The 26527-nt window shown below is 55.5% G+C and overlaps 4 protein-coding genes across 7 annotated transcripts in view; 2 read left to right on the top strand and 2 right to left on the bottom strand.

Annotated features, from left to right (window-relative positions):
* NAT14 (N-acetyltransferase 14 (putative)) overlaps positions 1-26527 on the top strand; it is a 60349-nt gene that overhangs the window by 27347 nt on the left and 6475 nt on the right. For both annotated transcript variants that reach the window (XM_008709787.2, XM_008709786.2), the window contains exon 4: positions 16072-16210. The gene's annotated coding sequence lies outside the window, so the exon portion shown is untranslated. The remainder of the gene's footprint in view (positions 1-16071; positions 16211-26527) is intronic.
* On the bottom strand, positions 765-7746 carry ISOC2 (isochorismatase domain containing 2). 3 transcript variants are annotated; one of them, XM_008709781.2, is made up of 5 exons: positions 7642-7746; positions 3673-3810; positions 3190-3399; positions 2864-2934; positions 765-1155 (listed from the first exon to the last, which is right to left on the bottom strand). In XM_008709781.2, the coding sequence occupies exons 2-5, from the start codon at positions 3805-3807 to the stop codon at positions 909-911; spliced, it is 663 nt and encodes a 220-aa protein (XP_008708003.1). In that variant the 5' UTR covers positions 3808-3810; positions 7642-7746; the 3' UTR covers positions 765-908. The 3 variants fall into 3 exon arrangements, with proteins under 3 accessions (XP_008708003.1, XP_040489735.1, XP_008708006.1); XM_040633801.1 differs by lacking the exon at positions 7642-7746 and adding an exon at positions 7357-7623 and having other exon boundaries at positions 935-1155; positions 2864-3001; XM_008709784.2 differs by lacking the exon at positions 7642-7746 and adding an exon at positions 2606-2723 and having other exon boundaries at positions 935-1155.
* Positions 5870-14845, bottom strand: CUNH19orf85 (chromosome unknown C19orf85 homolog). The gene is made up of 4 exons (XM_040634389.1): positions 14673-14845; positions 9278-9524; positions 7642-8014; positions 5870-5889 (listed from the first exon to the last, which is right to left on the bottom strand). The coding sequence occupies exons 1-4, from the start codon at positions 14843-14845 to the stop codon at positions 5870-5872; spliced, it is 813 nt and encodes a 270-aa protein (XP_040490323.1).
* Positions 22549-26527, top strand: part of ZNF628 (zinc finger protein 628) — a 7269-nt gene continuing 3290 nt past the window's right edge. Inside the window, 2 exon segments of the mRNA XM_040634388.1 lie at positions 22549-22778; positions 22834-22994. Of these exon segments, the coding sequence (XP_040490322.1) occupies positions 22549-22778; positions 22834-22994 (391 nt within the window).

The following is a 26527-nucleotide window of genomic DNA, read 5'->3' as shown; positions in this document are numbered from 1 at the left end:
GTTGGGGGGGACTCAGATTCCCCAGTGGGGGGCGGGCCAGTTGGGAGCTCTGACGCCTGGGTCTCCGGGGGATTCAGAGGTTGCCTTCTTAGGTCTCCAAGGTTGGGGGGGCGGGGAACAAGGACTGCGAATCTCAAGGGGCGGAGGGGCCTTGACTGAGGGGCCTTGACTGGGGGCTCCGTAGAGTCCGGGCTCCCAGATCTCCATGGGGGCTTCAGAATTCTGAGAGCCCCCATGTGGATCCCTAGGTTCCTGCGTCTTAGGGGAGCAGGAACCACTCAGATGAAGCCGTCTGTCCTTCCCAGCCATTCATCCATTCATCCGCATGCCGGTCTCGTCTTCCTCCCGTCCCCATGTCCCCAGTGCCTCAGTTTCCCCCTCCGCACCGGGGTGCGGTCGCGCTCACCTCACTTTCCGGATTCGGGACCCTTGGGGAGTCGGGGGTGGCGGCGGCGTGGGGGGCCGGCCAGGGAGGCAGAGCGAGCGCGTGTCTGCGAGCCAACCGGCTGGGCGTGTGCGCGCGCTGGTGGGGGGCGGCCGGCAGCGTGTTGGGCGTGCGACCCGGCCAGCAGCTCCTGTCCGTGCAGATGCGCGCCGGCTTCGGTGCAGATGTGGCCGCGGCCAGCCTGCCTTCGCCTGGCGCCGGCTGCGAGCGGAGAAAAGGCACCTCCCCCTCCCCACCTGCTGGGACCCCTCTTCCCCCCACCCGCGGCCCCCACTCGCCCCCGGGACACCCCCCAAATCCAAGAATGGTTCGGTCCATAGCCACATCAATGTTTATTCTGCAAGTCCGGGTTCCACAGCCTGTGATACTCCCTCCCCCGCCCCTCCCCGCCTCGTGAAGTGGCCCGGGGCCGAGCCCCGCCCCCAGTTCTGCTCAGCCAACCGCCACCCAGTTTCCAGGAGCCTCATTTGCATTTCCGGGCGCTTTGGCCCAATGGCAAGGTAGCACTCCACCTCCCCTCCCGAGGGGGTGGTTCTCCCGGTGGACTGCACCACTCTTGGGAGCCAAGGACGGGGGCGAAATGATTCCACTGAGGTCCCAATGACAGGAGGGTGGTCTTCAGGGTGAGTTCAGCGGAAGAGGGGATTCTGGCCTTGGAAGAGTCCCAGCAGCCCACTGTCTGGGGCAGGCTCCTTAATGATCTTCTGGATCTGTAGGGGGGGAAGAGGAGGGTTCAGAGGAGTCAAGAGTCCCCATCTCTATGACAGATTTGGAGGGGCACTTCTCCATTTTCATCTGCCTTGCCCTCTTGGCAGCAACTGGCCAAGCCAACCACTTGCTCTTCTCAAAACTTTTTCTTGGGCCTCCCTTCCACCATGGCTGCCTGGGTTAGCTCCTGATCACCTGCCATCTTGGTCCACTTTGCTGGCTTGTACCAAGGCCCTGTCCTGGAGCTTCTTGTCTATACCGGCTCCTGCTTAAGTAATCTCACCTCTCCCATCCCTCTTAACCCCCAAATCCAGCCCATGCCTTGCCCCTCAACTCCAGATTCATTGATCCAACTGCCTCTTAGACGTGGGTCACCACCTGACCTCTCACACCGACAGTCTTCCCCCAATCAGTAGACCACAGGATGCACAGATGCTCAAGCCCCTTCTCTGGGGCCACCTTCTCCCAAAGCCCCACACTGCACCCATCACAGGCCCCACTGTGCTTGCTTCCAGAAAAATCAGCAAAGTCTGCATCCCCACTGCCTCCACTCTGGTCTCCCTCCTTCCTGCCACCCACCCACATCCATGGGCCACCCAGGACCAAACTGCAGATCTGACCATGGCTGGCTCCCTTGTGCAAAACCCTCAAATCTTTGAGAAGATGGGGCTCTGGCTCCTCTCTGCCTCCCTTCCTCCCACACTCACCGAGGGCTCGCCATGCCCTGCTACAGTTTTCTGAATAAGGCAAGTTCAGTTCCACCTCCAGGCCTTTGCCCTAGCTGTTCCTTCTGCCAGGAACACTTTTTGGATGACTGGCTGCTAGTCCTACTTCAGGTCTGTGCTTCAAGGCCACTCCTGGGGAAGGACCTCCCTGCTGCGAGCCCCCATCTTATTTCTTGCACACTCTGAACACCCCCTTCTAGCTTCTGGCCACAACATATAACTGAATACAGAGTGGCTTTTGCTGTTGCCCCAGGACCTGCCACAGCGGTTGGCCCATAGTAGGTGCTTAACAAATGCTCAACAGCACTGAACTAAGAGGAGGGAAAGGGGCAGACCTCAGAGGGCTGGGCACCTCCCGCCACCCTGAGGGCCAGGTGTGGTGGCTGCGGGGGCTGGAGGACAGAGAGGAGGGTCACAGGGCTCCCATCTACAGGGCCTCTGCCAGACTGTTCTTGCCTGTTTGCCTGGCTGCCTCCCTTACCTCTCCCCAGGAGGCCTCCCACACCACCCCATGCAACCCCCTCCTCTGCACCCCAGCCCTCCAAGTCCCCTCCCCTGCCTTCTCTCTCTCCTGTCCTCATGACCATCCGACAGCTTCTCTCATGGAACTTAGAACTTTGCTCGCCTGGAGGCGGCAGCCTGCTGTGTTCCCAGATGTATTCTGTCAACCCATATGTGGTGGGTGCTGGAAAGGGAGGCAAGGGAGGTCGGGGTGCAGAGCCAGTACCTCCTTAAACTGGGGGTGGGCGGCATCACCCACAAGCTGTAGAATCAGCCCTTCACTGGTGGAGAGGAAGGCGCCACTCTGCCGCATCCGGGCCAGCGCCACCAGCCTGTCCACCTGGCTGTGAGGGGGAGGGAGGCCGTTGATGCCTCGGCCTGGACACCCAGACCCCCAAGCTCAGCAGGGATCCCACCCCCTGGTTCTTCCTGGGCACCCCATCCGTACCCCACACGCACCCCACCCCCAGCAGGACCCACTCACCTGCGAGAAGAGCAGGCATCCACCACCACATGGACCTGCAGCCCGCGGTCCAGGAGGTCCAAGGTGGTGTTCTGGGGACACAGGAATGTCAAGGCCAACCCCAGACAGGAACAGGGTCTGGGGTGAGGGACTGGGGAGCTGGGATGGGGATGAGGGAGGCTCCGATCAGGGCAGAGGGCCCCAGGTTACAGCAGGATCCTAGGGCAGGATGGGAGCACCAGGCAGAGAGGGGTCCTGAGTGAGGATGAAGGTCCAGGTCAGGAATGGGGTCCTGCCAGGACAGAGGGTTCTGGGCCAGGGAAGATGTACTTAGTTGGGGGTCTCACCAGGATGCAGGCCTGTGTCTCAATGCCACAGAGGAGTACAGAACGCAGCTGCGGCCGGGTGTCCAGCTCCCGTTGCACTGCGGGCACCATGCTGAAGCAGGTTTTGGCCACCGGCCGCAGGCCTTCAGCCCCCAGCTCAGGCACCGTGGGGCCCAGGCCTTCTGGGTACTGCTCTGTCAGCACAGCGGGTACCTCCAGCAGCCTGGCCACCTGTGCCAGGGAAGGGAACAAAGCCTTGAGCCTGAGGGAGGGGCCTGTGGGGTCAGACTCCTGGGTCTGAGGGAGGAGGGGCTGGGGGCCTGGATTCTTGGGTCTGAGGGAGGAGGGGCTGGGGGCCTGGACTCCTGGGTCTGAGGGAGGAGGGGCCGGGGGGGCCTGGACTCCTGGATCAGAGGGAGGAGGACTGGGGGCCTGGACTCCTGGGTCTGAGGGAGGAGGGGCTGGGGGCTTGGACTGCTGGGTCTGAGGGAGGTGGGGCTGTACCTTGAGCATGCGGGCGGCCACAGACACAATCTGGGGGAAGTATGCAATATGGCGGAACTTCTCCTGCATGTCACACAGGAACAGGATGGATGATTCAGGGAGGACTCGGCCCAGGCTGGGCCTTGCAGCCGCCATGTCCTGGGGACGGGCAGAGGAGCGGAGGCGGCAGGGTCAGGTGGCCAAGGAGCTTCTCTGCACATCCAGGGTCCATGCACTTAGACCCTTGACAGTCCCACACGGTGCTTTGGAAACCATCCTCCCACCTGCAGGCCTTTGTGTCTGCAGTTCTCCTGGGCCTGGAATTTATTTTTTTCTTAATATATCCTACTCAGCCAGGAGATCACTTTCCCGAGAAGCCTTCTGTGACCTTGACCACCCTGGTGCTCCCAGGCTCACTCTCCCAGGGGCCCTGGGAAGTCTTTTCCTTCTGTCAAGGTCACCCTCTCTCCTGCCACATTGTAGGCTCCAATGGTGACCCTCACCGTGCCCTCGGGGGAGAAACTGAGGCGTGAAGTGACCCACCCAAGGACCCATGGCAGCTAACAGGGAGCAGATGTGATTCCTGAGGAAAAAAGAGCCTGGCTGGAGTGGCGGTGCTGAGTTCCTTCAGGTTGGACTCCCCCCACTCAGCCTCTGAGACTCAGTTTACCCATGTGTACAATGCAGAGGCTGCACGTGCCTACGGGTCCTAGAAGAAAGGCGGGGGTACTTGCACAGGGGAGTAGAAAGGAGTAGAAAGGAGTGAAGTGCTGCGATGTGCTACATCATGGATGAACCTCGGAGCCGCTGTGCTTCGTGAGAGAGGCCAGTCACTGAAGACCCCACGCTGTGGCAGCCTATGTATATGAACTGTCCACAGGGATCAAGTCCAGAGGCAGGAAGCAGACTGGTGGCTGCCGGGGGCTGGGGGTGGGGGTGGGGGGAGCAACGAGGACTGACCGCCTAATGCGTGCAGTTTCCGTCTGGGGTGATGAACACATTCTGGAACTACATGGCGGCCACATTTACACAACGTCATGCATGTTTGTAAGGGCCACTTCATGGTACGCTTAAAAATGCTTGAAATGGAGCACCTGGGTGGCTCAGTGGGTGAAGCATCTGCCTTAGGCTCAGGTCATGATCTCAGGGTCCTGGGATCGAGCCCCGCATTGGACTCCCTGCTCAGTGGGGAGCCTGCTTCTCCCTCTGCCTCTGCCTGCTGTCCCCCTTGCCTGTGCTCTCCCTCTCTCTGTCAAATAGGTAGGTAAAATCTTTTTTAAAAAATGGTTGAAATGGTAAATTTCATTACGTGTACTTTAGCACAATTTAAAAGAGAGAGAGAGAAGGGGTGGGGCTTGTGGTGCCACCTGCCCAGCAGCCCTTTTCCAGGGAGACCACTGAGACCCCGAGGGGTCCACGACTTGCTGAGGTCCCACAGGACTAGAGGACGGCAAGCCTCCCAGTCAGAGCGGCTCCGTCTGCAGCACCTGGGTCCCTGCCTCTGCGAGTCTCAGCATGTCCCAGCCCATGTCCCCAGGGAGGCTTGAGTCCTTGGGTCCCCAAGTTGCTGCACAACTGGGAGTTCTGGCGTGGCTTCCGTGTGCACCTCTCGTCCGCTCTGCGTGCTCACTCGTTTACTTGTTAATTTATCTGGGACACAGGAGACCCTGCAGGGTGAAAGGCTAAAGGGTTCACCCCGGGGGCAGTGTGAAGGCTGGGTGGTGAGTACCCACAGGTGTTTATAGGGATTCTCTCAAATGAACACATCTACCGTAGAAAATGTCTTCTATGGGCAACGTATCTAAAATGTAAAAACTGATGGATGCTTACCACGGGGAGTTTTATGCTATGTGAATTTTATCTAAAAACAAAATGGCATGGGAGCTCCCACAAAACCAAAACCGCACTGAATGAATTAATCACATAAATACAACTGTGCTCAGTGCTCGGATTTCTAGGGAACCTGATCTATCTCGGGAGAGTGCAAAATTCTCCCCGAGGAAGTGGCCAGAGAGAGAGAAAACAATCTGAAAACACAAAGCGGGCTCTGTCAGTCCCCCATCTCAGCCCCCACCCTCCTACTCGGCTGCTTCTCTCTGTCCTCAGGACTAAAATGTAACCCCCTCCCGCAAGGTGCTGGGGACCATTCCAGCCTTGGCCAGTCATGTTGCACTTCAAGGCCTTTTGCTGGTGGTTCCCTCCAGCTGGGGTGCTCTTCTCACTTCCACTCTTTTGAGTCTTCAGAAGACAGGAGGGTCAAGGTCAGATCAGGGATCTAATGGCTGCAAGCCTGTGACACGTGTCTGGAGCAAAAGCATCTCCCCCGCACACTGGTAGGAGTGTGGATTGCAACAACCCCTAGGGAAGCACATGGGGCCACATTTCTCAAAATTAGAGTTATATGAACCCTGTGACCCAGAAAACTCACTCCTGAGTGTTTGCCCTGCAGACATACATGTGAGATGGCCCGAGGTTATGCACTACCAGGCCTAGGTTACTCATTATGGGACTCTTCCACGGAGCAAAGGAATACAAATCAATGTAAACATCTACGGTTGGGGTCCTGGACACCGAAGTTATGGTATGTCTATACCATGGGATTCTTTGCAGCCAGGAAGAATGACAAGGGTGCTCTTGAAGTAACAATACGGAAAAGTGTCCAATAGAGATTAACAGTGAAATGAAGAACAGTGCACATAGCAGTGCTCCCATCTGTGCGCCCAACAGGAGAGAACAAACCAGTGTAGCCCTCCTCTCTATGTGGACCACATACTTCAGGACGGGGAGCAGGTCACTGAGGGACCGGGTGTGAAGGAGATTTGATTTTCACTCTGTACTGTTCTGTTCCTTTTGAATTTTGGACAATGTGTGATTGGTTGTCTAGTCCATAATAACTACAATACAATAAAATACGTACATAAGGTAACCCAGCAAAACCAATCTGTGGCGATAAAGTTAGGAATGAATGGTTATCCTTGGGTGGCAGTGAAGAAGGGGGCCCAAGGGGGGGCTTCTGGGATGTGGGGGATGTTCTACTTCAGGCTGGATTTGGATGCTGTTTATACACCAGAGTGTTTGCTATGTGGAACGTTATTTGAGCTATGTATTTGTGATTTGTGTGGTTTTCCTGCATATGCGGTATACCTCCATAAAAAGTTTTCAAAATATCAGATAAAATGGGGGCGGCCTCACTGGCCTCTGTGGGGCTGGGCTGATGGTGGGGGCCAGGAAGAAAACCAGGGCTGGGGTCAAGGTGGGCAAGGATGAGGCCTGAACTCCAGGCAAAGAGGACAAAGAGATTTGGGGAACAGGTGCAAATGACTGTGGGGAAAGGGGGAAGGAGGAAGATCTTCAGGTTTCTGGTTCATGGGTGGCAGGTCCCAGGGACTAACTGGGGACCTGGAGAGGGAAATTGGTTTGGGGAAGAAGATGAAAAACTGAGGGCTGGGAGTGCGCGTGTGCGCGCATGTGGGGAGGTCTGGGCTTGGGGGAGCCGTAGGGGAGTGGTGAGAAAGTACAGAACTGAGCTCTGGGTGGAGGGAGTCCAAGGCCAAGGAGGAGGGGCAGCAGCAGAGGGAGGCAGGTGCTGCTTAGATCCCCACCTGGACTGGGAGGTGGGCAGCCCTGCAGCCGGGATTTCCTGGCTGTGTGACCCTCCGCAAGTTTCACGCTCTGTCTGAGCCTGAAAATGGGGGTGAAACTCACCCACCCCACAAGGATAATGCAAAACTCGACCGGGGATGCAGAGAGTGCGGGCGCGACTCGTGGAGGGCTCGAGTCCCTGGCCAGCCAATTCTGTGGGGCCTGGGCAGGAGTCCTCCCCGTGGCCGTGTCACCTCGGCCCGGACGGCCTGGCAAAGCCTCAGTTTCTCCACCTGCAAGGCGGGAGGATCGGTCCCCCTTCAGCGCTCTGGGGAGGGGCCTTACCCGGAAGGCGCCAGGTTCCAGCCTGGCCCGCCCCTCCGCTGGAGAGGCCGGGGGAACACTCACCTAATGCCGCTCGGGGCCTCCGGCCGGGTTCCAAGGCTGGGTCACCGGTTTGTACGGTAGCGACACGTGTCCCGCCCCCGCGCCCTCCGTGCCCGCCCATCCAGGCCGAGCCGCCCAATCGGCGCTCGCCAAGCTCTGCCCCGCCCTTGCGGCCGGCCAGTCCGCAGGCGAGGCTGTTTCTCCCTCCGCAGTCAATATTGAGAGCGTGATTGGCCCTCCAGTGGGAGGGCGGGAACGTAGCGCCTCCGACCAATGAGGAACCGGGAAGGGCGTGAGTGGCGGGCCCGGGGCGGAGCGGGGCCTTGGGTGCAGAGAACGCGAACTCCAGCTGGGCAGGTGGGTAGCGGCCACCCTCATTGTCCATACGAGACCTCTGAGGCAGAGAAAGAGGGAGGGAGGGGCATACCCAGGGCAGAGGCAGGCCTGGGGTTCGAACGCTGGACCTTGTGGCTAGAGACAGAAACTTAGCAAGAGACCCAAGCACTTTCTAGGCAAAGGGACTTAAGTCCTACCAACCCCGCTCAGCCTCAGTTTCCCCATCCGTACAGCACCTGCCTCCCAGGGTGGTGTTTGTTGTTTGTTTGTTTTGCGTGGTGTCTGTAATATTTAGACTCTGTGATTGGAAATGGGGCTGAGAAAGAGTTGGGGAGAGAATTTCCCCATCAGTCTTGGAATAAAATCCAAACTACTCCCAATTGCTGTCTGCCTTTGTCAACCTCTCTGACCTCATCTCTTACGACTTGTCCTGCTCACACTGCTCCAGCCACCTCGGGGCCTTTGCACGTGCTTTTCTTCAGCCTGGAGCCCCAGACCTTTGCTTAGACGGCTCCATGTCATTCAAAGCTGTCCCTGACCACCTTATGTCAAACAGCCACTCAATCAAGTCTCTGTTTTATTTTCTTCATAACACTAATTCCAAACTGAAATTGGAAATTTATCTTGCGTTTTAAAAAATGTATGAATGTACTCATTGTCAATCCCCCCCACTCCTTTAAATGCACACATCTTGTCTGTTTATTCACTGCTGAATCCTCAGCACCTAGATGGGGGCCTGACACATAGTAGGTGCTCAGTACATATTTGAGAATAAATGAAACAAAACCAGACATTAGGCAGAAATGAGCCAAGGTGAGAGGAAGCTGGAGCGGCAGACACTGAGGAGATGGGGCTGGGAAGAAAGAAGGGAGAGGTGGGAGAGGGTGAGCGCGAGGGGGCACCCCTGGGAGAGGCAGAGGTGGGGGACCTGGACCGGGAGAAGACGCGGTCTGAGGTGGGAGGAGTCTGGGCTTGGTTCCTGTTCCCAGGGGTTGCCACGAGGGGAGTCGACAGGACAGGGGGCTTCCGGGGGCAGCTGCTGAGCTGTTATGAGGGTGGCCTCTGATTTGTCTGGCGGGGGGGGGGGCCTGGGTTGGGTTGTGGTTGAGCGTCATGGAGAGCAGGTCCCCCAGCCCTCAGGGATTCCCTGAGAATGGCAGGGACAAGGCATCTCCCACCTGCCCACCCAATCCCCCTCAGGAGCCCAGGGCCCGTCCACTCCCCCCAGGGCATTCAGGGGAGGGGGGAGGGGATTATAGAAATGTGAAGCCTGCCTCAGGTCTGGCTGGCCCCAAGCGCTGTGGGACGACTCAGATGGCACTGAGGGACACTCTGGGGTGAGTGCAATGTCATCAAAGAGGTCGAGGGTGGAGGTGTCCAGGGCTGCGAGGCTCAGGCTAGGGCTGGCATAGGGTGCCTCAGTGGGGGCCACAGCACAGGCCACCCCCAGGAAGGGGGATGGAGGTGGCGGGGGCGGTCTTCGGGGAGGAGATCTCTGGGGAGGTGCCTCCTGGGACAGGATAGACAGGGCCAGGCGCTGGGTGGCAGCTTCGATCTTGGCAAACTGCCTGCAAAGAGACAAGCATTACTGCGTAGCTGTGAAGTGTTCCCCTCCTGTCTGCCATCTCAGGACCAGTTTTTCCCTTCTCCTCCTCTCGATTTTTCTACTCTGTGCTACCTGGGTCCACTTTCTTAAGTCTGACCGTTCAGTTTTTCTAACCCCATTCACAGGGGAGCTCTGAACAGCTGTGGGGGTTGTGTACTGCATTAGGAGCACGTCTGGTTCAGCACAATGCACGTTTTTGACATTTAGATTTATTATGGCCACATCCCAACGTATACAAGTAAAAAAACATCTGAAGGAAAGGGTGCCTCAAAAAGTGTCTTCCACACAAGGCGCACTGCGGGCTAGGGGTGCACATGTGACAGTGGTGCCCTGTGGCTTCTGCTCTCCACGGAGCTCTTGAATGTGCCCACCTCCGCATCTCCACCAATCCTTGATTGAAGTCCCCAGCATTTCCCACCTGGATGGCCACAACAGCCACTGCCCTGGCCTCGCGCTCTAGCATTCCTACCCCTCAAGAACTATATGGATGGATCTCACAAACCGTGATGGGCTCAGTCATGGCCCCCTAAAATTCATATGTTGAAGGTTTAACCCTCAGTACCTTAGAACATGATTGCATTTGGAGACAGGGCCTTGAAAGAGGTAGTTAAGATGACATGGTGAGAGTGGGCTCTAATCCAGTGAGAGGAGATTGGGACCCTTGGAGGGAAGGCCATGTGAAGACACAGACCATCTACAAGCCAAGGAGAGAGGCCTCGCCCTGCCAGCACCCGATCTGGGACTGGGGCCTCCAGAAGTGTGAGAAAGTAAATTTCTGTTGTTTCAGCCACCCGGTGGTCTGTGCTGTTTGGTCGTCGCAGCCGTAGCAAACCAATGCACAAACATAATGTCGAGCAGAAGCAGTGAGACTCACAATTCGTAGCTTCATGACTCCATTTAAAGCTCAAAAAACAGGCTAACCCGATGACAGCAAGAGAAGTCAGGATGGCAGCTTACGGGAAGGAGACAACACGAGGGCCTCCGGCGGCAAGAAGGGCCCCGTTCCTGGATCTCAGTGTTGCTTCCACTAGTGGGTTCCCTTTGGGAAAATTCGTCAAGCTCTACGCTGATACTGTGTGCGTTTCTCGTGGTTGTTAAATTTCCAGAAAAGGTTTTATTGTGTGGTTCTGTTTACATGAAATGTCCAGAATAGGCAGGTCCCTGGAGACAGGAAGCAGACTGGTGGCTGCCAGGTGCTGGGGGAGGGGGACTGGGGAGTGGCTAGCAATGGGTATGGGATCTCCTTTGGGGCGATGAAAATGTTCTGGAACCTGATAGAGGTAACTGGTTGCAAAACATTATGAATATAAGAAACGCCAATGAATTGTACACTTTAAAACACTCAAAATGGTGAATTTTATGTTATGTCTATTTTACCGCAAGAAAATAGGCTCATAAATAAATTAGTGAGAGCTGCCACTCCAGAACTGTCTTTGATGCCAAGGAGAACAGTTATGCTCTGAGTCCCCAGGAAAAATGTTCAGAAATGGGAGGTCAGGTTAAATGGCAGAGAATGGGGGTGGGAAGAGAGAGAGGGGGAGTTGACTTGAACAAACTCAGTATAAATGACATTCAGGGCTGAAGAGTCATGACATTTGTGATTTGCTTGAACTATTTTAAGAATATAAATGAAGGAAATAGGCTAAGATGTTATGGGCAGTAAAGTCTAAGTGATGGTACATGAGTGACCTTTAGGCCAGCAGTTCTCAAACTTGAGTGCCCAACAGAACACCCAGAGGGCTTGTGGAAACACAGGTCCTTGGGCCCCTGAGCTTTTGGTTCTGCAGGTCTGGGGTCGCGTCCAAGAATCTCATCTCTAGCACATCCCCACACCGTGCTGAGATGCTGATGCTGTGGGTCTGGGGACCACTTTTTGAGAACTGGTGCATCAGACCACTGCCTTGACTTTTCTGCAGGTCGGAAATTTTTCACAAGAAAAAGTCAAAAATCCATATACATGGGTAGGAGGGGGCTCCTGCGGGAGCAGGGCCTGAGGGGACCTGGAGGGAGGAGGAGGACGTGGGTGGGAAGGTGCTGAGGATAGTTTGCCTCTGACCTGGATTTTCTCAGGGGTGCCCATGGGACTATGCTCCAGAGCTCCCTGGGCTGCCCACAAGACAAGTCGTGGGCGGCCTGGGTCTCTGGGGAACGTGTGGCAGAGTCAGGCGTGGGGGTGGGAATGTCTGGGATGCTACAGGAGAGAAGTTGGCCCTGGGGGAGCAGGGAGGCTGAATGAGGGAGGGTCAACAGGGAATCTGGGAGGTGAGAGGCTGGCATTAGCCCAGGGTCCAGACTGGAGATGGGCAGGAAACCCAGATGGGGGCTGGAGATGGGGGAGGGGTCCTGAAGTGGTTGATGAGGGGGCTGAAGAAGAGTGAGAAGGCTAGCTCTGGGACATAGGGCTGGACCCTATTTGAGGAGACGAGTGTTCCTCTTCAATAATGGGTGTGTAGGGTGCTGGTGGTGAACATTCTGGACATGGCCAGAGCTAGGCATCCTGGTGGAAAGTGGCTTGTAGTGTGGAGGCAGGAGTTAGGCTGGACCAAGCTCCTGTTTACTCAGATTTGGTTCCAAGAGCTCGTGGAGCAAGGTTCTGGGCTGGCTGGCAGAAACAGTCTACTTCGAGAAAAGCAGGTCCTTGGGCAAGTCACTTTAGCTCTCTATGCCTCAGTTTCCTCATCTGAGAAATGAGGATTATAATAGCATCTACCTCCTAAGGTTATTATGGGGGATTAATGAATTCATATTCATTGTGAGTGAGTATTAGGAGTTAATACTAAAGTGCTTAGAACAAGCGCCACCATCACCACCATCATCACCATCACCACCATCATCATTATCATCACCATCATCACCATCTTCATCATCACCACCACCACCACCACCATCACCATCATTACCACCATCATCATCATCATTATCATCACCATCTTCATCACCACCACCACCACCACCATCATCACCATCATCACCACCATCATCATCATCACCATCATCATCACGACATCATCACCATCATCATTATCATCACCATCATCATCATCATCACCACCACCATCACCACCATCATCACCATCATCACCACCATCATAATTATCACCACCATCATCACCATCATCACGACATCATCATCATCATCATTATCATCATCACCATCACCACCATCATAACCATCATCACCATCATCATCACGACATCATCATCATCATCATTATCATCATCACCATCACCACCATCACCACGATCATCACATTATCGCCACTGTCATCATTATCATCACCATCATCACGACATCATCATCGTCATCATTATCATCATCACCATCACCACCATCACCACGATCATCACATTATCGCCACTGTCATCATTATCATCACCATCATCACGACATCATCATCGTCATCATTATCATCATCACCATCACCACCATCACCACGATCATCACATTATCGCCACTGTCATCATTATCATCACCATCATCACGACATCATCATCGTCATCATTATCATCATCACCATCACCACCATCACCACCATCATCACCATCATCACCACCATCATAATTATCATCACCATCATCACGACATCATCATCATCATCATTATCATCATCACCATCACCACCATCATAACCATCATCACCACCATCATCATTATCATCACCATCATCATCACCATCACCACCATCACCACCATCATCACATTATCGCCACTGTCATCATTATCATCACCATCAACATCATTATCATCACCATCATCATCATCATTATCATCATCACATCATTGTCATTGTCAAGTCCCTGACAGGCTGGATCCAGGCAGGACAGCAAAGTGGTACAGAGCATGGGCTGTGGACTCAGAGTGCCTGGGTTGTATCCATTCTTTAGCTGTGTAGTTTGGATAACTCACGAATCTCTCTGAGCCTCTTTGTCTATAATGTAGGGACAAAGACAACCTACTGTGCAGGTTTGTTGGGAGCATTAAGTGACGAATCATATGTCAAACCATTAGTGTGGTGTGCCTGGCACACAGCTAGTGCTCAAAAAATGGATCCTGTTACAGAGTGAGGGGAGAGCACAGGGCAAGATGGGGTGGGACTGGATGGGGTGTGAGAGGGACAGGCATGAGCACAGACCTGAAGGAGCTCGGGTCCCCATCTACATTCCCAGAGACAGGGAAGGACATTGCCCCACAAAGGGAACAGTATGTGTAAAGGCCCAGAGGCTGAATGGTATAGTGCTAAATGGGGAGCTCCTGTTTCTTTAGAACCTCATTCCCTCCACCTTTTACTCTGCTCCAGCCACACTGGTTCTCAAGCATTCCAGGGATGTTCCTGCCTCAGGGCCTTTGCACTTGCCTGGAATGCTCTTCCCTCAGACATCACAGTCTTGTTCCCTGGCTTCAGTGAAGTCTTAGCTCAATTGTCACTGTCACTGTAAAGCCTTCCCTGACACCTTACCTAAAATGTCAGTCCTCCCCCAGCATGCCCTCCATAGCACTTATCACTTCATAGCATGCCATATAATTTTTAAAAATTGAGGTAAAATTCACATAACTTAAATGAGCCACTCTAAAGTATGCAACTCAGTGGCATCTACTACACTCACAATGTGCAACTACCACCTCTAATTCGTTCCAGAACTTTTCGTCACCCCAGAAAGCAACGCTGAGCCCAGTGGCAATCACTCGCCATCCCCGCTCGCCTCTAGTGGTGCCTCCCCGGGCACCGCTCCCCTGCTTCCTGGCTCTGCATTCTGGACATTTCACACAAATGGCATCATGTGATATGTGGCCTTCTGTGCCTGTCTTCCTTCCCTCGGCATCACGTTCTCAAGGTCCAGCCACGTATCACTTACTTATCTGGCTGTCCCTGATCAGCCGCCTTCCTGCCGGAACACAAGCTCTATGAAGGCAGGGGGTTCTGTCTGCCTTGCACTGATGGATCTTGGGGGCCTGGTACACAGTTAATGCTCAATTAATGCATCTTGAGTGCCGATTGCATCCTGGGGTCCCCTTCTCTCTGTTCTGTCTGGGCCCAGACTCCCCCACTCTGAGCTGTCTGGCCCTTCCCACCCCCATCTGCCCACCTCCCTTCTCCCATCCCCCCCTCACCTGCAGATCTGGTTGTGCAGGAACCTCCTGTGGTTGGGCCTCCTTTTGGGGGGGCGGGTCCGCCGAGGGTGCAGGGCACGCAGCATGTGGGAGGCTGCCCCGCTCACAAAGGCACACAGTTCCCGAGGGCTGGGCTCAGAGACTGCAGAGGCCGTCGGGGCCCCGGGGTGCATGGCTGGGGTGATGATAGCTTAGCTTCTCCACAATATTCCTGCTGGTCAGAAAGCAGCTCTGAAATCTGAGGAGAGAGGAGCAGCCGGGGCTGGGAGCTCAGGGCTGGGGAGGCAGACGGCACGGGAGAAGACAGGGCCTTTGGGAGGAGCAGGCCAACTCTGGAGGGGAGGCTAGGCTCTGGTTGGAGGAGGCAGGGCCTGGGGAATTAGGACAAGGCCTCCCTCCTTTGCCTCTTCCCTACCTCCTGGAGGCTGGATGCTGAGCTTTGAGGAACCTGTGGGTGGGGGCTGATGTAGGAAGGCAAGGAGGGGCTGTATGTGCGCCCCCCAGGGGCCCAATTAGCACATAGTTGGGCCTGGGATATGGGACAGGGCAGCATGGTGGGGGGCAGAGAAAAGCGCCTGGAGATAGCCAATTAAGGGGACAAAGGCCTCGTTAGGGAGGTGAGGCCAGGGGCTGAGTCAACCGCATCGATTAGCGTTGAGGACCCTTAATTGGAGTTGAGGGAAGGGGGCAGTGGGAGGCTTGGGTGCAGGCTGGGAGGGAGGGGGAGACTGCTCCCTGGGAGGGGTGCTGGGAGCCTCCAGCTGCTGGGCAGACACCTGACATCTGCCCACCCACCTGAAGACATATCCCCCTGTGCCTCAGCTCTGGGCCCAGCATCCTGGGGGAAACAGGCTCAGAAAGGGGGCTTGCCTGTGCCCAAGGCCTCCAGCCATCAGGAAGGGTTGGCTTCTGTGTGAGGGGGTTGAGCCCCAAACCCTGCGTTTCCGCCAGAGCCGGGAGTGAGCAAGGGAGGGGGCAGGGGGAAGCCTGCCGGCTGGCCTGGTTGCTTAGGTGTGTGACACGAGGGATTGTTTCTGGCACAGCCTGGCTCTGGCCGTGGGAGGGGAAGAGAAAACATGGGTGTGGTTTCCCTGAAGGCGTTTTACTGAGGGACTGGGGGGCCCTTGGTATTTGGGGGGAGAGGCAGAGAATGGGCTGGGATGTGGCGGATGGAGAGGCTGGCTCCCAGGGGGGTGGAGGGGGGTCCTCTTATTTCTGGGAGGACGTTGGCCAGAGTGGGGGACCCTGGTCTGGGCTGGCGTGGGAGAGGCATCTCCGTGTTTGCTCCGGGGGGGGGGGCTGCGTTGAAGGTTTGCACTGGGGGTGGTGTAAGTGTCCTCGGGGTACGCATTACCACAAACATAGTGCTTTAAAACCACGTACATTTATTCTCTTGCAGTTCAGGGGTCAGAAATCCAAGATGGGTCTGCTGAGCTGAAGGCAAGGTGTTCCTTCTGGAGGCTCCAGGGGAGAACCTGACCCCCGTGCCTTTTCCAGCTTCCAGAGCCGCGGTGACGTCTCCAAGCTCAACGCTGCAAGTAAGTGGCCAAGCTGCAATTTGAACTCGTGTCAGCATAGGCCCCGACACCACGCCGTTGCGGGCAGGGTCAGCGTAGGGGTGGCACCCCAAGTACAGTAGCAGAGGCCGGGCCCAGGGCTCAGGACAGGGGCCGACAGGCCAGCTGCGACCCGGCAGCAGCGGGCACCGAGCGTCCGTCTTGGGCGCCTTCAAGGGTCTCCAGCCCCTTCACTGACCTGCAGTTTGCCCCTCGGCCCCTCCCTGGGTGTCTCCTGTCCTCTCCTCGTTGCCTCTGACCACAGCGCCCACCATGGCTGTGTTTCTCAGCTTCTCTGACCATCTCTGTCTTTATAGTGTCTCTGAGTCTGTGTCTCTGTCTCTTGGCTTGGGCAAGTCGTGTGTGTGTGTGTGTGTGTGTGTGTGTGTGTGTGTGTCCACGTGTGTGTGCACATCTGGGCATGCATGTGATGTTGTGGGACAGCCTGGAAGTTTCCCTGTCCCGTGACTTTCAGGCCCAGAGGGGAATGTGCAGGCTTTCTTGGCAAGGGGCCGTGGGGGAGGGGACCCTCTGGAGGTCAGGGCTCAGGCTCAAGGACAGCCGCTGCATGGCTGGGGTGCGACCTTTGCTGGCCTGGCTCCAGGAGCAGGCCTGTATGCACGCCACCAGGAGCCAAGGGCAGCCTCTGCGATCCAGCCCTGTCCCTCAGCGGGAACACAGCTAGGGCCGCGGGGCCGCCTGGCTCTGGCCTAGGGATGCTCCACCAGGGGGCGCCCACATCCCGGGCCGTGCTGGGAGGCTGTGCCGGAGCCGCCGCACCCTCACCTTTGGGCCCCCCTCCTCCTGTGCCGTCATGGATAAGCGTCGCCCACAGCTGGGGGCTGGCTTCCTCTGAGGTTTGTTGAGGACCTGCCCTGCCCGTATTAGGACTCACAGGCTCCCTGCCCCCATCCCAGCCCTCGTCATTGGGGGGCAGGGGGACATTTAGTTATTTAACAGTTATTGAACACCTGCAGTAGACTGAGGATGTAGCAGTGAGCAAGACGAGCACAGTCTGTCCCTGGAGGAGCCTGGGAGGGAGACACCCACAAACAGAAAAAAGACCAGTCCAGGCTGTTGGGGGTTGGATGGGGGAGGGGTGCTGCTTCAGATGGAGAAGCCGCTCTGAGAAGGCGACAATTGTCCCGCAGCCTGAGTGGAAGAGGTGGCAGCCAGGAGATTCCCAGGCAGAGGGAACGATAGGAAGAGGTAAAGTCAGAGAAATGGACAGGGGCCAGACCCTCAGGGCTTTGTAGGCCAGGTAGGAGTTGGGTTGGGGAGTTGGGAGTTGGCCAGGAAGGCCAGAGTGATGAGGAGCTATGCAGGGTTTGAAGCAGAGGTAGTGCCTAGAACTCAGGGCCCTGCCCCAAACCTTTGCTGGCCTCGCCGCACCTGGAATGTGGAGACCCCACTCCTGAATCCCCCTCTAATATGGGGAGGGGGAAAACTGAGGTGTCAGGATCAGGCCAGGAGCTCAGACAAAACTTGTCCCTCCCTACCTCCAACCTGCTCATCTGTGATCTCTCTACCTAGTCCCAGAGGGACTTGGTTTCCCTTAAAATTTATTGTGAAAATTTACAGGTGGCAGGTTCCTGGTGTTCCCAGCCAAGAACTCAGAGGCCAACCCTGTCATATTTGTTTCACACCATGTTATGGACTAAGTTGTGTCTCCCCAAACTCATCCTTTGAAGTCCTCACCCCCATACCTCAAAATGTGACTGTATTCAGAAACAAGGTCTTTAACGGGGTGATTAAGTTAAAATCAAGTCATATGTCTGTGCCCAATCCAATATGCCTGGTGTCTTTATAAGAAGAGGAAATCTGGACACAGACAGGTACACGGAAGGCCATGTGAAGACATAGGGAGAAGACAAGCTGTGGAGACAGGGCTCAGAAGAAACCAACCCTGCCGACACCTTGATCTTGGACATCTAGTCTCAAATATAAGAAAAGAAATCTCTGTTGTTTAAGCCACCCAGCCTGTGAGGCCTTGTTAGGGCGGCCCCAGCAAACTAACCCAAGAAGTGCATTAGTTATCTACGTCTTGTAACAAATCACCACCAACACCGTGGCTTCAAGTCGTGTACTCTAATTTCTCACAGTCCCCATGGGTCAGGAGCCCAGGCACCACAGCTTACTGGGTCTTCTGCTCGGGGCCTCACGAGGCTGCGATCAAGGTGTAGGCTGGGGCCGCCGTCTCATCTGAGGTTGGGGTCCTCCTCCAGGCTCACAGGGAAGAATTCCTTCCCTTTCATCTGTAGAACTCATGGAAGTGGGCGGCCTCAAGGCCCGCAGGAGAATCACTGACATTTCACATCTCTGACCTCTTGACCCAGTTTCAAGGACCTTGCCTGGTTATATCAGGCCCACCCAGGGCAACCTTTCCATACTGGGGTTCTTCAGGGATCCCGTAGAACCAATAGGAGCTATATCTATGTCTATTCCATCTACAGAGAGACAGAGACAGTGAGAGATGTTGAGTGTCTTACATTTTATATATAAAGAGGTCTACTATAAGGGATTGGCTCATGCGATTATGGAGGCTGAGAAGTCCCACGATCTGCCATCTGCCTGTTGGAGGCCCAGGAAAGCTAGTGGTGTAGTTCCAAGGCCTAAGAACGAGAGAGCTGGCGGTGTGGATTCCAGTCTGGGTCTGAAGGCCTGAGAACCGGGAGCACCGAGGGCAGGTAAAGTTCAACATTCCAGCTCAGTCAGCTAGAGAGGGAATCCAGCCTTCCTGCACCTTTCTGTTCTAGCCAGGCCCTCTGCGGATTGGGTGACGGCCCCCCACCGTGGGGAGGGCCAATGGCTTTACCCATTCGACTGGTGCAAATGCTTATCTCTTCCAATAACACCTTCACAGACATGCCCAGAAATCGAGTTTAACCAGATACCTGGGCTTCCTGTGGCTCAGTCAGGTGCACCCATAAAATTAACCATTACATTTCCTTTTGATTAACATCAAATGATGAGGAGCTTGATTGCACCTGCCCAAATCCCTTCACCTTCACCATATCACATAACCTATCACAGGAGTGACGTCCGTCATGTCCACCGGCCACCTCAAGAAAAGGCACATGGTGCACAAGGGTGTGGGTCATTGGGGATTGTCATGGGAAGTGGCGGCCACTCCTGGGGAGGGCATTTGGTGCATATCTGTCCCTGTCTACATTTTTGTACTTCAAACAGAGGGATGTGCTTTCCCTGCACAGAAGGGACTGTGTGACCCAGTGTGACCGGCCGGGGAGTCTCTGGCTCCCGTGTGCTGGGCTGTGACCATGCATGTGGGGACCTACTAGCTAGACCTTGGATGGGGGTGGACTCGGGCTGGAGACACTCCCGGTTAAATCAATTCCGGGTTACAGGAATCACTTCCTCATTCTGTGCCTGGCTGAGAGACTTCAGAGGGCCTTTACTTACCCCCCAGTGAAGTGGGCATAACACTCTTTCCCTGGGAAAGGCCCATTCAGGCAGATGGGAGCCCCAAGAGATGTCAGAGAGGAGCATCCTTATGTGGGAGGCACAGGCCAGCCCCCTGGGCTCCTGCCCACCCCCTACATTGCTTAAAGTGCATCTATACTGTCTTGCCTGCACTCAAGTGAAAAAAGTTGTTTTATTTTTAGCTTCTGGCCCTGGGAGTCCTATCTTTGGTCTAGATGTCTCCTGCTGTGTGTGTAGTGGGAGACAGGTGCTCCAGGACACCTCTCACCCCAGCCCCTAATCTCTCCTCTCTAGTGAGCACAGGTGGTGCCATCACCAAGGCAATGGGCTGAGTGGCCCAAACCAAAATTGGATGTCCATGCAGCCCGACATCACACGCCCCCTCCTTCCAGAGGGAAGGGATGTGGATTGGAGGGCTTGAGCATGTTGGGGACCAGGAGCATTAGTGGGGGTACGGTGAGTGAGACCTAAGCCCCCTCCCCACCCTGTGACCAAAGAGGACAGGCTAATGGTCTGGTCCTGGCTGGGCCACCTTGGAGCTGGACTATTCCAGAAACCCAGGACACATTTCCCACCACCCAGTGTCGCTGGCAGGATTGAGAGGGGGGAGTGTGAGGAAGAGCGAAAGATCCAGGCTCCCCAATTCCTCCCAGGGTCTCTCTTCTCCTTTGACTACCAGTGAGGGTGGGGCTGCCTTTCTCTGGAATCGGAGGTGGGTGGGGTGCAGACCCTTGCCAAACCTTTTGTGGCTGACAGCTTTGGGATGGGGGTAGACAGAGAGGGACAATCCCATATGCACACAGGGCCTTTGGGGCATGAGTAACAGCCTACGTCCCTGGGAAGGGTCAGGTAGGGCTTGGCTACCTTCAAAGCCTGCTGTCCCCACTCCCAGCTCTGTCCTCCGGGATGAATAGTTCATCTGGCTGGAAAGGTGGGGGACAGGGGCTTGGAGGGTCTGGGGCTGGATAAGATGTCTGATCTAGTTGAGGGGGTTAGTGTCTCCCAAAAGCACCTGGGGTAGGGTGTTGTTGGCCAGAAACAAGCATGCCAGGGGCCTGGAGCGGTGTTTGCTAGGTTTCACATTTAAACTCCTAGAGGTCTTCACTCACCCATATCTACCTCTCTTGCTTTATTTTTCTTAGCAGCATGTAGAATAGGACACACATTATTTATCACTTGTTTATTTATTACTTATTTATTGCATCCCTCGCCCCCTGTAGATTTTATAAATTTACCAGGACAGGAATTTTGTGGCCCTCACATCCTATTGCTATGTCTCCAGCTCTGAGGTCAAGACCCAGGAGGGGCCTGATCAGGACTGAGGGTCTGGACACCACAGGGCCTGGGTACCTCTGATGATTTCCTGTGATCTTATCTGTGTCTTTGACACCTTGACTCCCAGTTTGTCTGCATGAGGGTCCCATGATTTCCCTTGCAGAGGATTCTGCATGAGGTGTCCAGCTACTGCTATTTGGAAAAAGCCACTTAAATCTGCACAGCCAGTTGTTTGAGTCCATTGAGTTCAAAACCTTTGTTCATTTTCTGGCGCCAGAGTAGGGGATGGCTTACAAGGGCAGGTGCCGGGGCTCTGCCTCTCTCACCTCCTGACTGGCAGTAGATGGGGGCTGGCTGGGCTCTGTTGGCACTGAGAGCTCCTTTCACTATTGCACGGACCCTAGTGGCCTGAGATGAAACAGGTGGGCCTGGGTTCTCCCCGAAGCCAGCTGGGCCGTACATTCCACATCCACACCATGACCCAGTGTGGAATCTTCCTCCATCTGGGAGCAACCTCAGGGGGTGGGGTCTGGTGTACTGGGGAGCTCCAGAAGTAGGTGGGGACTGACCCCCTGGGGCAGGGCCTCCTAACTCTACTCTGGTGCCTGCATTCTCTCCTTCCCCTACCCTTCTACTCTTTATTCCTCAATAGCTCAGAGCTCTGCTCATGTGTCCCTGCCAGTCCCTGGGCAGCTTCCTTTCTGGCAGGGGAGGTAAAGCTGAAGTGAAAAGGATGTTTGCGCTGAGCTGGAATCCTAGGATTTCCATGCATGAATTCACGGGACACTGCAAAAACGATATTGCAGGGTGGGAAGAGGTCCACATCAGCTCAGATCACAGCTGAGTTTGGGCCTGCCCTGGGGACCTTGGAAAACTGCCTGGGAGGCTCATTCAATAAAGAGTACCGCTTGGTCTGATCAGGCCCCTTGCTGGTTGTTGCGGACAGTTGGGTGTCCCTGCTGTCATGAACCGTGGCTGAGTGCTGCTGGGCATGTAATGGGACCCCACATAGCAGAGCGGGCTTTCCTGCAGGAGTTGAGGAGGTGTGGGGTAGGAGCAGAAGAGTCTTTTGGTCTGACAAACAACCCTCAGGCTGAGGGGGATTGCCTTGGAGCAGTGGTTCTCAACAAGGGGGGAGAGAAGGTGGAGGCCAGGCACAGGGGGCCTGCTGACCCCCCTACAAGGCACAGGATGGCTCTCACAACAAAGAACGTCTGGCCCAGTTGTTAGTAGGGCCATGGTTGAGAAACTGTGTTGGATGACCTGCATTAGCCAGCATGGCTCAAAGGCTGAAACCGTCCTGGGCTGAGGTGGAAAGGAGGGGCAGGGGACCCGGGACAGCTCAGTGGTTCCCCAAGCCCCCGGGCCACGAAGGAGAAGGCGTAGCTGGGCCCGCGTTCCTGCACAACCACACACGCGGGCACGCAGCAGACGCCCGGGAACCGCGAGCACATGGGACCTCTGGGGGCAGGAAGCTTCGCGGGCGTCAGTTTCCCGGACGGGGATATTAGAGACCAGGGCCTGGGCGTGGGGGCCAGGCCAGGAAGGACGACACCCCTGGTTAGCTAGGCCGTTCGGAAACCGCGCTGCTGTAGAAGGATTCTATGACAGACAAAGGAGAATCGATAGCCAAAAAGCGGAACAAGCCGCCCCACGTCCGGGCCGGCCTTGCTGGACCTTCGGCTGACTTCCGCTACCGTCGAAACGACCAGGCAGCCGGGGGTCGGGGAAGAACTACAACTCCCACGATGCTGTGCGCCGCTTACGCCGGGGAACGGGCGACCGCCGCAGGCCAACGGGAGGGGCGGGGCGGGGCCTCGGCGCACGTGGCGTGGTGACGCGCCGACGGCAACGTCGGGGTTTGTGTGCGCGAGAGGCCGCCGATAAAGGTTGGGTGCCTCGCGCCGGGGGCTGTTGGGAGGGAGCGCGCCCCCGCCCCCCTCCCAGGCCCCCCACTCCTGTCCCGCCGCTGCCGGGGCCCCGTCTTCCCGTCGGCCCCCGCGGGAAGGCCCTAGGTCTTCCCCGCTCATTCCCCCGGTCGGGGCCGCAGGTGAGAGACCGGAGGGGTGGGGGTGGGGGGAGGGACCGGAGGGCGGAGACGTTGGGGAAACGGCGAGCGTGAAACCGGAAGGGATGCCTTAAAGGGAAGGGCGCTACTTCCCCTCCGACTTTTGCCCGTCAGGCCGGCTCCGCCCCCTTCAAGGGCAAGGAGCTGCCTTTAGAGGGGCGGGTCAGGTTCTGCAGTACCCCGCAGCTTCCCGCTTTTTATTCTCTAAGGATGGATTATCTTGTGAAAGGTCACGGACAGTGTCCCAGACATTGAAGGAATAGCTTCTGAGTTTTGGTTGCTTCCAAGCAGACACTAGCGTAGCTCAACAAAGGTGCAGATTGGTATGCAGTGGGAGCAGCCTCTTAAAGGGGAAGTCGGGCCTGATGGAAGGGTGTGGTCCGGCCTTTCCAAGGGGGTGCTCTTCATTGGGCAAGATGAATCCGACTCTTGCGGAGGGCAGATGTCTCTTGTTTCAGGCATGCTCAGCCTTCTGGAAGGCACGTGCAGCTTCTCTTAAAAGGACTGGCTTACATTTTAAAGAGAATGCTCATCTTATTAAAGGGAATCTTTATCGCCTGTCCAAAGGGGATGCCCGGCCTTTTTTCATTCAGGATATGTTTTCCCAGTGCTCGCTCTGTGCCAGACGTTGTTTTAGGCGCTGGAGTGCGACAGTGATTAAGACGCCCCTACATTTTGTGGGTAGAGGGCTAGGGATGCTGCTAAACACCCCACAGTGCTCGGGACAGGCCCCTCAGCACTGGTCAGCCCTACATCTCAACAGTGCTGAGGTTGGGAAACCCTGATTAGAAGCAGGTTAGGAGATGATAAGTATATAGAGAAGGGGGACTGTTGGAAGGGGTTGCAGATTTAGGTCCCATGCAGGGAATGCCTCCGTGAGGTGACATGTCAGCAAGAACACTGGCAGGAAGGGGAGGTCCCTGGCAGGGGCCTGTGTCACTGCTCCAGGTGGTGACTGGATGGTGTGAGAGTCTGAGGCTCGCGGGAGGTTAGGGAGGGGAGGAGGTCATGGGCATGGGAAGTCTGTAGGCTCCTGTAAGAGATTTGTCTTCTCTGAAATGGGAGCTGTAGAAGCTCTTGGCGAGTTCCCCGCAGCCTGTGTTGGGCGCGTACTGGGGGCAGGAAGAGTAGGGGTGGAAACATGGAGATCTGTTTTAGGACGCTGTTGCAGCTGCAGGAGGCAGGCCCTGGACAAAGGTGGCCATGGGGGACTTGGAGAGAAGTGGCCAGATTCCAGATATGGTCCTGCTGGGATAGGAGAACCTCCTGATGGATTAGGCATAGGTGGTGAGAGAGAGAAAGAGGTGATGCCTGAGGAAGGACTGAGCAGTTTTCAGGGATGGAGAAGATTGGGGTGAAGAAGGGAACGAGCAGGACTGAAAAAAAACCCCACCAAGTTGATTTGGGTCATGTTAAGTTTGAGTTGTCTGTTAGGCATCCATATGACATACTGTAGCAGGGGGTTAGAGTTGAAAGGAGGGGGTGTCAAATAGAGATATATTTTGGAGTCATCCTGCTTATAGACTGAGATCCCGAGAATGGGGGCTCCCTGGGAGAGAGGATGAGGAAGAGGACTAAGGGTCGGCAGAGCCCTGGGTTCTCCTAAATTCACAAGTCGGGGAGATGAAAAGGAGCCAATACCCCAAAGTGAGGAGAGTGGCTTAAAGAGGGAGGGACCCCTTGGGGATTGAGCGGAGACCATGCAGTTTAGCACCAGGGAGGCCAGGAGTGGAGTCAGGGGAGGAGGATCTGAGTGATGGGGTTTGAGATGGGAAAAAAACGTGTTTTTGTTTTTTAATTTGAGAGACACAGAGCGCACAGAGGGAGAGGGAGAAGCAGACTCCCTGCTGAGCAGAGAGCCCGATGTGGGGCTTGATCCCCGGACCCTGAGATCATGACCTGAGCTGAAGGCAGACTCTTAACTGACTGAGCCATCCAGGCACCCAGGGAAAATGTGTATTGACAGCACTTTGAGTTGCTTTGCTGCAAAGGGTGTGGAGAGAAATAAGGCCATGGCTGGAGGGTGCGGTGGGATGAAGGGTTTTATTGTTTGTTTTTTCAAAAGGGGAGATGCAGCTTGTGGGCACACTGAAATAGTCCAGGAGATAAGGAAGAGTTGTAGGTGGGAAGTCAGAGTCCATGGGCTAGAGGCAGGCATGGGGGAGGGGTAGTGCAGGAATTCTCAGCCTCAGCACTACTGGCGTTTTGGACTGGATCATTCTGTGCTGCGGAGGGCTCTTCTGTGCACCGTAGGATATCGAGCAGCATCCCTGGTCTCCCCTCACTAGATGCCAGGAGCACCAGCCCCTCCAGTCAACAACTTAACAGTCTCCAGGCGTTGCCAGATGTCCCCTGGGCTGGGAGAGTAGATTGCTCTCATTGAGAATCACTGCGATAGTAGTTGGAATATGGGAACCTTCTCTTCTGATTGCTTTTATAAAGTTCTCAGTGACAAGATCAGTGGCAAGGTCACCTGCTAAGGGAGGAGGGGACAGGAGAGTGGTTTGAGGGGAACAGAAACATGTTGAGTACCACCTGTTGGGTGGGGATGTGTTGCGGTGAATGGACTAGAGAAATGCAGTATGAGCAGTGCAGGGAACTTTGAGATGCATGGACATGAGTGCAGAGGGACACTGAAGCCAAGGGCACCTGGCTGGCTCAGTCGGTAGAGCACACGACTCTTGATCACAGAGTTGTGAGTTCAAGCCCCACATTGGGTGTGGAGATTACTTAAAAAATAAAATCTTGGGGCATCTGGGTGGCACAGATCGGTTGAGCAGCCGACTTTTGATTTCGGCTAAGGTCGTTGTGATCTCAGGGTTATGAGATCTAGCCACACATCAGGCTCCACGCTCAGTGCGGAATCTGCTTGAGATTCTCTCTCCCTCTCCCTCTCCTGCTTGTGCTCTCTCTTTCTCTCTCTCAAATAAACAAATATATCTCAAAAAATAAAATAAAATCTTAAAATAAAAAATTTTTTTAGGAGGGAGACTGAACCCAGGCAGAAGTGAGAACGTGGATGGGGTGGAGGGTGCAGAGCTGTTATGGGTCTGGTAGAGGTTAGGGATCTTTGATTAATGCACAAGAGGGAGCAGGCAAGCAGGATGGGGTGGTGGAGAGTGGAATGCACACAGGGCTTTAGTTATAGTAACAGTGGGAACTGAGGTTGAGGCAGGGCGGAAGATGAGGTTTTGGAGAAGGGTCAAGGATCAGATGCCAGGGTGCTAGAGAGACCCCAGGCCTTCTTCAGGGACAGTGCCTATCTGTAGAGGGAAGGAGCTTAGTCCTAAGGGAAGTACTTGGGCTCCTAAAGACCATGAATAGCCTTCTCAGACTTGTCCAGCCTCCTGGGGGGGATGGCCAGCATCCTGTGGCTGGTGAGTGCCCCAATTTGCCAGAACTTTTGTTTCAGCACCTAAAGCCTTGCATTGGGGCACACCTGGACCACTGGGGGCCCTGATCCTAAGGGAGTCTCCCTATCCCGTGGGCGGGGGGGGGGGGGGGGGGGGGGGGGG

Source organism: Ursus maritimus, unplaced genomic scaffold (genome assembly GCF_017311325.1).
Source record: "Ursus maritimus isolate PB19 unplaced genomic scaffold, ASM1731132v1 scaffold_19, whole genome shotgun sequence".
Lineage (NCBI taxonomy): Eukaryota > Metazoa > Chordata > Mammalia > Carnivora > Ursidae > Ursus > Ursus maritimus.
This window is presented reverse-complemented; position numbering and strand designations above follow the sequence as displayed.

What these genes read in the sequence shown, in the direction of transcription:
- ISOC2 (XM_008709781.2), bottom strand. Translation starts at nt 3,807, where the DNA reads ATGGCGGCTGCAAGGCCCAGCCTGGGCCGAGTCCTCCCTGAATCATCC. An exon ending in TGGCCGCCCGCATGCTCAAG is followed by an intron (nt 3,400 to 3,672) that starts GTACAGCCCCAC and finishes TCCCTGGCACAG; the next exon opens with GTGGCCAGGCTGCTGGAGGT. An exon ending in GATGCCTGCTCTTCTCGCAG is followed by an intron (nt 1,156 to 2,863) that starts GTGAGTGGGTCC and finishes CCCCCCCTACAG; the next exon opens with ATCCAGAAGATCATTAAGGA.
- CUNH19orf85 (XM_040634389.1), bottom strand. Translation starts at nt 14,845, where the DNA reads ATGCACCCCGGGGCCCCGACGGCCTCTGCAGTCTCTGAGCCCAGCCCT. An exon ending in CTGCACAACCAGATCTGCAG is followed by an intron (nt 9,525 to 14,672) that starts GTGAGGGGGGGA and finishes GTCTCTTTGCAG; the next exon opens with GCAGTTTGCCAAGATCGAAG. An exon ending in GAGGCCCCGAGCGGCATTAG is followed by an intron (nt 5,890 to 7,641) that starts GTGAGTGTTCCC and finishes TGTCTTCTGAAG; the next exon opens with ACTCAAAAGAGTGGAAGTGA.